At 42.5% G+C, this 11115-nt stretch overlaps 1 protein-coding gene across 1 annotated transcript; it reads left to right on the top strand.

Moving 5' to 3' along the window:
* acsl3b (acyl-CoA synthetase long chain family member 3b) lies at positions 1 to 9536 on the top strand. Its single transcript, XM_054761059.1, has 15 exons — positions 1 to 212; positions 1602 to 2069; positions 3447 to 3624; positions 4165 to 4274; positions 4359 to 4497; positions 4744 to 4894; positions 5687 to 5810; positions 5949 to 6020; positions 6124 to 6263; positions 7448 to 7620; positions 7689 to 7763; positions 7838 to 8029; positions 8817 to 8931; positions 9007 to 9164; positions 9258 to 9536. The coding sequence occupies exons 2-15, from the start codon at positions 1719 to 1721 to the stop codon at positions 9413 to 9415; spliced, it is 2136 nt and encodes a 711-aa protein (XP_054617034.1). The 5' UTR covers positions 1 to 212; positions 1602 to 1718; the 3' UTR covers positions 9416 to 9536.
* Positions 9537 to 11115: the final 1579 nt, after the last annotated feature.

Here is an 11115-nt window from a genome sequence, read left to right as displayed (position 1 = left end):
CATTCACTTCCGGGCTGGTAAACGCTACCCGGGTGACACTAAAATGAACCATTTTACCCAACTTTATACTCGTTTTGTAAAATAGTCGAAATATTAACTTGAACACAAACACACAGGTCTTTTAGACGTTGTCATAATAATGTCAGCGCTTTGCTTTGAAGGGTAACAATACCTGATACGATCCGGCAAGAAGCGCAGGCGTAGCGGCTGAGGTGAGAATGTATTGAAAGCTTTGCAGATGTGGAGCTGATCATTAGCAACCGGGATGCTAACGCGCGCGGCATACCGTATTTATGCTGATGGCTGTGCCAAAATACAAGCCACAGTCGCATAAAAAGGTAGTTTAATTATGAGCAGTTAAAAAATTTGTATCGCAACAGCAGTTAGCGTGAATGTGATTGTAAATCGACAAACATTAGCTTCCCCTTTGGCTAGCGGTGTATGCAAAGCTGTGTGCTAACTGCTCGCTTGGAGACCTGCGGCTTTTCAACTTTATGTAGCTTAAGGCTGCGTTTGTTGTCATCGTAACAGCAAATAATTCATGAAAACGTTCATGTAGCCTAACACATGCTTCGATATCATCAAACATCTCAAATGTGTGCGAATGGCTTATCTGTTTGTAGTGTGACGTGCTCTTGTCCTGAGTCACCTGTCGCTCTCAACGCCAAAGTAATCAATATATGATCAACACGAATCCATTTCCGGTTGCATAGTGGAGCATTGGCTAGCTTTTCTAAGTTTTAGGAGAGAGCGGGAGAACAATTTATTTTGTCTTGAGTAGATCTCTGTATAGAATGCAGATATTTGGATTTTCAAAGTGTGGCACAGTGAGCCTCTCCTCGAAAAATAATACATTTGTGACCTATTCCCTGAAAAACAGATTTTCTGGAGCGTCTTAAATAACTAAAAACTACTACCTAAACATACTTAATTTTCCCTTGAAATAACTTAAGTTACTAAGCAGGTTTGAAAATGTAATTTCTGAAAATCTCTGTTCAGAAACATACACTTGTTTGCGTTAACAGCTGCCACACATAAGAATTATAGAGCGCAATTTACAGTAGTTTGGATGTGTTGTGTTTGCCCAACCCTTTTCATTGTGCAGTGTAAGATTCTTCTCAACATTGTTACATTAGCCTACTACGACACCTCCCATGTGACATTTGAACCTTGGGATGAGTTGCTACCTTTTTTCCAGTTTGTATTGCAGTTAAGTGTTATTAGGTGCAATAATAAGTCCAACATAGCAAGTGGTTTTACTCAGCATTTTATTTGTTAAAGCATAATTGTCAAGCGCCATATCGATTGTTTAAAGAGCATTTAAACAAAAAACTGTGTTGGTTTTAACCTTTACTGAAGCCTAACATTTATTAAATCTCAAATATTAGTTTTTAAAATTCTTCAGCTTCTTCTCTATATAGTCTGTGCAACTGTGCACCAGATCTGCCAAGATAAGAATTGCTGACAGAGAAAAGGAGCTAAGAATAGGCCAAGATGGCTACAGAGCATTCACTTACCATTGTATGCAGGATCTTATTTGCTGTTGTTCAATTTTGCTGAGGCAGGCTGTGTTTTCTAAGCTACATGTTTCTGTGTTGCAGGTCTGGTTGACTCGCTGCAGAAAGGAACCACAGCCTCCAACCTTCAGCCGCAGCTGCAAGACGTATTTTTGCGGAAATATTCTAGTCAGCTTCAGCAGTGACTTTTTTCCTCTCGAGATGAAATTAAAGGAGGACATCAACCCTCTGCTACTACAGGTCTTCCGCTCAGTGGTCTGGGTCTACTCTGTGATCACCTTCATACCCTGGTATTTCTTTTCCGGGGCCGGTACCAACCTGGAGCGGGCACGTCGCATCAAAGCACGCTCAGTTAGTGGGCACCCTGCCGGGCCGTACAGAGCCATCAACAGCCAAAAGAACCTGGTGGCATGGCTGCATCCTGGGGTGGATACCCTGGATAAAATGTTTGAGTATGCTGTTAAGAAGTTTCCCCAGAGGGACTGTCTGGGCACCAGGGAGGTGCTGAGCGAGGAGGATGAGCTCCAACCCAATGGGAAAGTATTTAAGAAGGTGAGCATAAAGCTACTGTATATACCATAGTATATACCATATATACCATCAGTTAACAAATTTTCCTATGAATCTGTTCCAGAGTCAAACTGTCACCAGAGTAAACTGTACATTTAACATTCTTAACTGTCATACAAGTGTGGGATTAAGTCTGGCCAAGAACAATACTTACTTGGAAAGAGAACTTCATGCATTGTACTTTTTGTTGTTCAGTGTCATACAAGAATAAAATTAAGTTACCTGCCATAAAGTAAGCTTACAAATAAGTTCTAAACTCCATCCATCTATCCATTTTCTATACCGCTTCTTCCTCATTAGGGTCGCGGGGGCATGCTGGAGCTTATCCCAGCTGACTTTGGGCGGCAGGCGGGGTACACCCTGGACTGGTCGCCAGCCAATCGCAGGGCACATATAGACAAACAACCATTCACACTCACATTCATACCTATGGACAATTTAGAGTCGCCAATTAACCTCACCTGCATGTTTTTGGAATGTGGGAGGAAGCCGGAGTACAAGTACCCGGAGAAAACCCACGCACACACGGGGAGAACATGCAAACTCCACACAGAAATGCCCAGGGGAGAATCGAACCCCTGGGCGAACCCCTCCAAGCTGTTACTGTGTTGGCCAACGTGCTAACCACTAGACCACCGTGCGGCCCCAAGTTCTAAACTCACCGTTAACTAATTGCATCGGTGGCATTAAAGAGTATGCCTGGACAGCCATTGGCTTCATGTTAGTCACTGTAGTCAGGACACAGACGTCTGTGCCACCTACTGCTAATGTAATAAGCATAATTTCCAGTTCTATGGTTGTCATCACACTTTTGGAGTTAAGATGCTCACTGATCTGAAGTCTTACACAATAAATGGTTTGTCCTCCATGGGTATGCACGACTTTAGAGGCATGGTTTTACCATACATATTTTCTAGACGTCATTCATTTTGGTCGGTTTCCAAACTGTACGACTTTTAGCTTTTAAGTCTTTTGAGATTCCACCGTAATTAATCTTTGACAAGGTTTTCCATCTTTTTCATGCTGTTCATTTTAACTAATAGGTTTATCAGTGCTAAAACAGAAGTGGGTTTGTGCAGCGTACTGTTGGTGCAATGGCTGTAAGAGCCTATGGGTGGCACCATTTCACTAGGTGCGATGTCACATGCCTTCCACATAAGATGAATGTCCGCAATGATTTAATACACTAATGTAGAGAAATGCACACACAGTAATTCCATCAGCGTTGCTATGCTTCATCTTTAAATGACTTGTTGACCTTTATTCACCCTAAACAAATATTATGATGACATCAGGCTACCCAGTTGTGATACACAGCCCAACACCAAGTTAAAGCACATTTGCATGTTGTATGTGTAGGTAATTCTCGGGAACTATAACTGGCTGTCTTATGAGGAGACCTACCAGGCGGCAAGGACATTCGGAAGCGGGCTCGCGTCTCTCGGTCAGAGGCCGAAGTGCAAGATCGCCATCTTCTGTGAGACCAGAGCTGAGTGGATCGTGGCAGCTCAGGCCTGCTTTATGTACAATTTCCAACGTGAGTGACACAAGGAAAGACATGTACAGTCGTCCCTCATCACTTCGTGGCTTCACTCTCAGTTTTTAAAAAATATATTAATAAATCATGCAGTTTTGTGGTTGAATGCAGCCTATTATTTGTCAAAAAGTACATATACTGAAGCAAACTTTTTTTTTGCCCAAATTAAGCATTTTCAAGCATTATAATAATAATAATGGATTCGATTTTATATAGAACTTTTCAAGGCACCAAGCGCTTCACAATTAAGTGAACCCATTATTCATGTCACTCCTCAGTCACACACTGGTGGTGGTAATGTAGCCCCAGGTGCCCTGGGGTTGTGTGACAGAAATGTGGCTGCCAATTTGCACCTATAGCCTCTCTGACCACCACCAAACATTCATTCACATTCATTCGATTTATAAATAAGGAATCCTACTTCAAGGAAATTCAGTTATCACGGTTGAGTCGGGAACCAATTAACTATTAGAAATGAGGAATTACTGTATTTCAACCCTGGATGTTAAATTACGCACTTTTCTTCCCTTTATTTGACAGTCGTCACACTGTACGCCACTCTTGGACCCACGGCCATTGCCCACGGTCTGAACGAGACAGAGGTCACACACATCATCACTAGTAAAGATCTGCTGCAGGGCCGTCTCATGGTACCATAATGAATAGCAGTTTAAATGCAATCAATCCCTATTTTTGTATTAATTTTTTACTTTGCCCCTGTCCCTTCTTACCAGGCCATTCTGTGTGATGTTCCGAGGCTGCAGTACGTCATCGTGGTTGACAAGAAACTGGCGAGTTGGCAGGACATCCCCAGAGGCATCACGGTTCACAGCATGGACGCAGTGAGAGAGATGGGATCCAAGCCTGAAAACTGTGAGTGTTTGTGCAACCGGATTCAAAAGGTTTCTAATTTTGCCAGGGAACTGGAAGTACATTGATGGGGCGGCTTAAATCTGATATGGAATTGGAGTGATGTGAAGCACAAAAAACATGTTGCCCCTGAATTAATGAAGGGAAAATGAAAGTTATTTAGGTGGAAGAAATTGCTTCCTGTCACATTTAAACACACACACTCCTGTGGTCAGTTTGTCTAACCTTCATCTGCCATCCCATCCGCAGTAGCAACAGACTGCAGACAACCACAGTCCTCAGACATTGCCGTCATCATGTACACCAGTGGCTCCACGGGCATCCCCAAGGGTGTGATGATCTCCCATGGCAACATCATTGCTGGCATCACCGGGATGGCAGAGCGAATCCCCAACCTCAAGTATGCATATATTAAACTGACCAAGCTCCTCTGAGACCTTTCTCTACTCAGTTTATGCTGAAACTTTACTGTCTAATGTTCTGCGCTAAAAGGCAAACGATAATGACTGTGAGTCATTCCATTAAATGCTCAAAAAGAAATGAAATACACACTATATGGAAAAAAGTATTGATACTAGAGATGACCCTATATGTGATGGCTTTTTTGCTGATTTCCGGTATGCTGATATTATCCGACTCTAAATTTCCGATACCAATATGTGTAACATCACATATCTCCTGACGTGGAATTAACACATACCTGTTGTGAAGCTAATGGATACTGTATCAGCAATTGGTGAGGTCTGGGGGATCTCGCAGGCCAAGCACAAAAATCAAGGTCTTGGGCCCCCTTCTGACCAACGTTGCAGGGGGGACGACGCGACTACAGTGCCACTGTGGCAGCCATTCAGAACTTAGAAAACTCCTCTTTCAAATGGTCACTGACTTATTCCATGACGATGTTTGAGAACTGAAGCAATGCGTCATGAAATTGGTTCATTCTTTTTGAATAACGCTGTCGAATTGCTACCCACTGAAAATAGCCCAACACACTTTTGTCTAAATAGCCAGCAACACAAGTGGGTACAACTCAAAGTAAGTAAACATAAAAGAGGCACTAATTTCAAGTTTCAAGTCTGCAATTAATTGAAACGTGATGTCCATTAGAATAGAGGCCACCTTTTGCAAAAAAAAAAAAAGTCATACTGCGCAAAGTGTGGAAACTAAACAGCTGTTGTATATGTGTTGGCAGTGAAACAGACACCTACATTGGCTACCTGCCCTTGGCTCACGTTTTAGAGCTCAGTGCAGAGCTTGTGTGCATCTCTCATGGCTGTCGCATCGGCTATTCTTCCCCTCAGACTCTCGCCGACCAGGTCAGTGAACAAATGCATGCTAATAGCATGGTCACCACCTTCAAACAGTTTAGCAGATTTTGCTGTTTGACGGTACATTCACAATCATGGAACATTGATGACAGAGAGTTGATTAGCTGTCTTGTATCCTTGTTTCAGTCCACCAAAATAAAAAAGGGCAGTAAAGGGGACACCAGTGTGTTGCGACCTACGCTCATGGCTGCTGTACCAGTGAGTCCTTAAACGCTGCACAAACCACATTTGTCATCATACTTAAGCCATACATCCCGTAACTGAAAAGTGTTAAATTAAAAGCCTTTTTTCTCATCTACAGGAAATAATGGACCGTATTTATAAGAACGTGATGACGAAGGTGGAGGGCATGAGCAAATTCCAGAAGACGCTCTTTGTGCTGGCGTACAACTACAAGATGGAGCAGATCTCGAAGGGCTACAGCACACCTCTTTCTGACAGGTGACGCACTCTTGAAACAGTCAAACACAAGAAGAAGCTGTAGCAAAAGCAAAACTAGAGTAGTACCGTAATATGCAGTGTGTAAGCCACTACTTTTTTCTTAAACTTTGAACCCTGCGGCTTATACAGGCTAAAGCTAAGTTCTAATCTCGTGACATCTCCTTTACTTCAGAACTACTACTAATCGCTTTAAATACTGTGCTACTTGCGAGTCAGTGAGGAAACGGTAGCTCTTTCTTTGGCAGGAGCCGATCATGGGCTATCAGTGCACTTACAACAAGCTTGTCAACCCATTGGAAATCACAGGAGGTCATTACTCAATATGTTACTCAATAAACAGTCTAACTCATCTTACAAAAAAACGCTAAACTCATCACACAGCAATTTAACACTCAAAAGGTACACCTAAGAAATATACAAACAAGTACCAATACGAGGTTAAAATGGGGGAAAAAATATTTTAACGTTTTCCCATAATGCATTGCGTCCAAGCAAAGCATTCACTTGTGCCTGCCGGGCTTCTGCAATGAAATCAGCCTCCCTCTAGGCTCTCGGCTCCTCTGGCTCCCTCTGGTGAACAGAGGCAGCATTGCAGCGCCATTTTCTATGCCGCTTGTCCTCAGAAATGCTAAGACTAAATCTATGATGGGAAAATGTTAAAATGTTTTTTTTTTTCATTTTAAACACATATTGGGACTGGTTTGTAGATTTCTTAGGTATACCTTTTGAGTGTTAAGTTGCCGTGTGACGAGTTTAGCATTCTTTGTAAGATGACACCATGAGTCGGACTGTTATATCTAATGACTTTCTGTAATTTCTAATGGGTTGACAAGCTCGTCGCGAGTTTCTTCATAGCTCATGATTGGCTCCTGTCAAATAGACAAAGATCTGCCTGGTCGTGGACATGTGCAGCTTATAGTCTGCTGTGGCTTATATGTGTACAAATCTGTTTTTTTCCTCTAAATTTAGTGGGTGCAGCTTATAAATTAGTTTAATGTAAAGGTAGAATAAATTTGATTATCTGTGTAATTAATTGTTTATACACACAATTTCCCAATATAAAGCTTAGCTGCACCCACTGAACATACAAAGTCGTTAAGTGCAATTGATGTATTTTATCCGTGACATCCCACAAAGCTGCTCCTGTTTTCTTTACCGTCTTTATCTCTCTTTTCTCTTTTTAGCCTGGTGTTCAAGCGGGTCCGTGCGCTACTGGGTGGCAACACACGTGTGCTTCTCTCTGGAGGGGCTCCACTGTCAGCCGCCACGCAACGCTTCATGAACATCTGTCTGTGCTGCCCTGTGGGGCAAGGCTACGGTCTGACAGAAACCTGTGGTGCAGGCACCATCAGCGAGGGTAATGGCAAAAACACCGTTTGGCAGTGAGTGATCTCATTTATAGCTCTTTAACGCTGATGTTTACAGTTTGGGACTACAGCACTGGACGGGTCGGCGCGCCTCTGGTTTGCTCAGAGATCACGCTCAAAGATTGGGAAGAGGGTGAGTCAAGAAAAGTGTCTTTAGAGCGAGTCAAAGCATCACAGGTTTGACAATGCAGCCCTGTGCAACTCTAGGCGGCTACTACAGCACAGACAAGCCCAACCCACGTGGTGAAATCTTGATCGGCGGGCCCAACGTGACAATGGGTTACTATAAAAACGAAGCCAAGAACTGCGAGGACTTTTTTGTGGACGTGAAAGGCCAACGGTGGTTCTGCACTGGGGACATTGGGGAGTTCCACTCTGACGGATGCCTGAAGATTATCGGTGAGAAAATGTTGTGGATGGAAGAATCTCTTATGAAAGTTCTAAACTCCTGTTTCCAGGCCAGTGTTGTATTGAGCACAATAATGCCTGGATGAGTTGTGCCGTAGTGGTCTTTGTGGATGCAGCTCAACTTCCCATAGCTTCTTTAGACAGCACACTTGTTGAGACTGAACAGCGTCTCTGCTGGTTGCAATCAAGTAGTACACTTTATTTTGCCTCAATTGCTTCATGATATGATTGATTAACCAATTAGGGCAGGGATATTCATTTACGACCCGCAGCTATTTTTTTATTGGCCCTCAGCACGTTCTCAAAATACAATTAAAAAAGAAAACTTAAAAAAAAATACAGCAAAAATGGAGAAAAAGCAGTAATTTTATAAGAATAAGGATGAAATATTAATAGAGTAAAGTCATTATGTTAAGAGAAAAAACTGAATGAAGAACAATTAAAAGGGAAAAAAAAAGTTGTGGTATGAGGGGGAAAAAACTAAGAAAAAGGTTTTATTACGATAAAGTCAAAATATGAAAATAAAGTCTTAAAATTACGAGAAAAAAAAGGTAATATTAATTATACTTTTTGTCACCAATCACAAAGCTTTTCTTTAAATATAAACAAAACGTCTCAGCATATCTACATGGGTTGGTTTAATAAATGTAAAAGTGGCCCTTGCACCATTTAATTTTTCAGTATGCGTCCCTCTGTAGAAAAACTGACACCCCTGAATTAGACCATCAATTAATGGATTATTACTCCTATTCCTATTAACAATGTTTTTCTTACTTAGACCGCAAAAAGGACCTGGTGAAACTGCAGGCTGGCGAGTATGTCTCTCTAGGAAAAGTTGAGGCCGTTCTGAAGAACTGCTCACTCATAGACAACATCTGTGCCTATGCCAACAGGTAAAGTCTGTCCAGGAAAGACCACCATTACTGTGGCGATTTTTTTTAGTGACCTTCTCTTTGTTTTGTTTGTAGCGATCAGTCGTATGTGATCAGCTTCGTGGTGCCCAACCAGAAACAGCTGATGGCACTGGCAGAGCGGATGCAGGTGCGAGGCACATGGGAGGAGATCTGCAACAACCCCCTGATGGAGAAGGAAGTCCTCCGCGTCATCACAGAGGCTGCTATCTCGTGTAAGGCTTTCACTATCCTCTTCACGTGTGTTTACACTCACTCTTACATGTCAAGTTGGCTGAACTTCCCTCCTTTAACTCTCCTTCGCACAGCAAAACTGGAGCGATTTGAGATCCCCATGAAAGTCCGCCTGAGTGCGGAACCTTGGACACCAGAGACTGGCCTGGTCACCGATGCATTCAAACTAAAACGCAAGGAGCTCAAAACACACTACCAAGAAGACATTGAGAGGATGTACGGAGGAAAATAGCACATGCACACACGTGTACACACACACACACACACACACACACACACACAATAATAACCAAGTAAATGAGGTTGCTGAAAGGACTTGGAGAGGATGCATTATGCTTAAAATACAGTTAACATTCACATGGACACACAAAACCCCACCTGCTCTGCTTCCCAGTGGCCAGCAATGATCAATACAGAGAAAATCCAGCCTAACTGTCCCTTCTATCTTCCACCCAACCAGTGACTCACACTCTAAGTCCACTCCTATCGATGTGCTGAGCTCTCAGAGTTACCATGGCAACCAAGGCCTAATACGAACTTCTGCATGAAGTGAATCAAATGTGAGGTGTAGACGTACGTGGATCAGCGTCAGCCGCCCTCTTCTGCTCCCTGGAGCCCCCCATTGGTACAGCCTAAAAACTCAGTAGGAGAAAAAAATGGTGTTGCATGAGTGCCGCCTTATACCGGGATCCCTCCTGTGCTTTAAAAAGGTAACTCTGGGTTTGTTTTTTTAAATCTGGGTTTCTGTCTTTATCAGTGATTCATGATTGGAATCACCAAGATGCAAGTTTCAAGGTTCTTGTTCAATATTGGCGTAATTCTGATCATCTATTATGTATTTTATTAACTAATAGGGCAGATTTTAAAACATCAGAAGGATCTGTTGTAATGAGTAATGTTCAGGTTGTTGTATGCAGGGATTGCTTGTTATTTTTGGTCTGTGTTCTTTTGTTGCTTCTCATTCTCTCTCTTTTTTTGTATGAGGAAAGTGTTGCAAAGCCATGAGAGATTGAGCGTTTAATATTTTTTTGGTATTCATTTAACTGTTTTATAATTTTATGACATCCGTATTTTTTTATTCAGCGTTTTCTGCTTTTGTGTTTTGTATTTTTCCTCCCCTAAATGACTAAGACACTCCACTAAAAGATCAAATGCGAGGGCTGGATAGTTTACTCCTGCCCCAAAGTTTGTTTACCTGAGTGTGTGTTTACTGATTTGTCTTCGGCCTCCTCAGTTGTGGTCTCAGGCTTTTTGGTGGTGGTGTTTTTTTGGGGGGGGGTTTCCCACCTTTGTCGCCAATTAGCGCTGATCTCCAATCTGAGGAGCCTCAAGACATGCCGCAAGTTGCGTCTTGTTAGTTGGTTTATTGAAAAAGTTGCCCTACCTCATGTTGATCCTCTCATCATGATGCGCCTTGTTGGCTTTTGTTCCTCCCATCAAATTTACTGTTACCTTCCTTGTCAGGTTACATATTATATTACCTTTCTCTCGTGATGATGCACCACGTTGGGTCGCGTTTTACTTACTACGTTATCTTCCTCGTCATGATGCGCTCTCACAAGTTGTGGGTGATGCACTGTTTCTTTACTCTCGAACATACTGTAGTACGTTATCTTCCTCTCGTTATAATTTGCTGTGTCAGGTTTCGGCTAACCTACCAAGTTTTGTTCCTCCCATCAAACTTACCATGTTACCTTCCGCTTGTCGTGGTGCACCCTGTCAGGTTGCGGAAGCAATGACTTTCTATGTTATGTTCCTCTTGTAATGATGCGCCTTGTTGGGATGTGACTAATGTACGAGCTTATGGTCCTCTGGTTATGATACACCCTGTCGGGTTGCGGAAGCGCTATCTTATGAAAACAATTTCAAGGTAAACAAATAACTGAAGTGCTGAATGGATTTCTACAAAGGAACCAAGTTAGTTTGCCTTTC

Source organism: Dunckerocampus dactyliophorus, chromosome 2 (genome assembly GCF_027744805.1).
Source record: "Dunckerocampus dactyliophorus isolate RoL2022-P2 chromosome 2, RoL_Ddac_1.1, whole genome shotgun sequence".
In the NCBI taxonomy this organism is placed as follows: domain Eukaryota; kingdom Metazoa; phylum Chordata; class Actinopteri; order Syngnathiformes; family Syngnathidae; genus Dunckerocampus; species Dunckerocampus dactyliophorus.
Note: the sequence above shows the minus strand (reverse complement) of the source record. Positions and strands in the feature narration are given on the sequence as shown.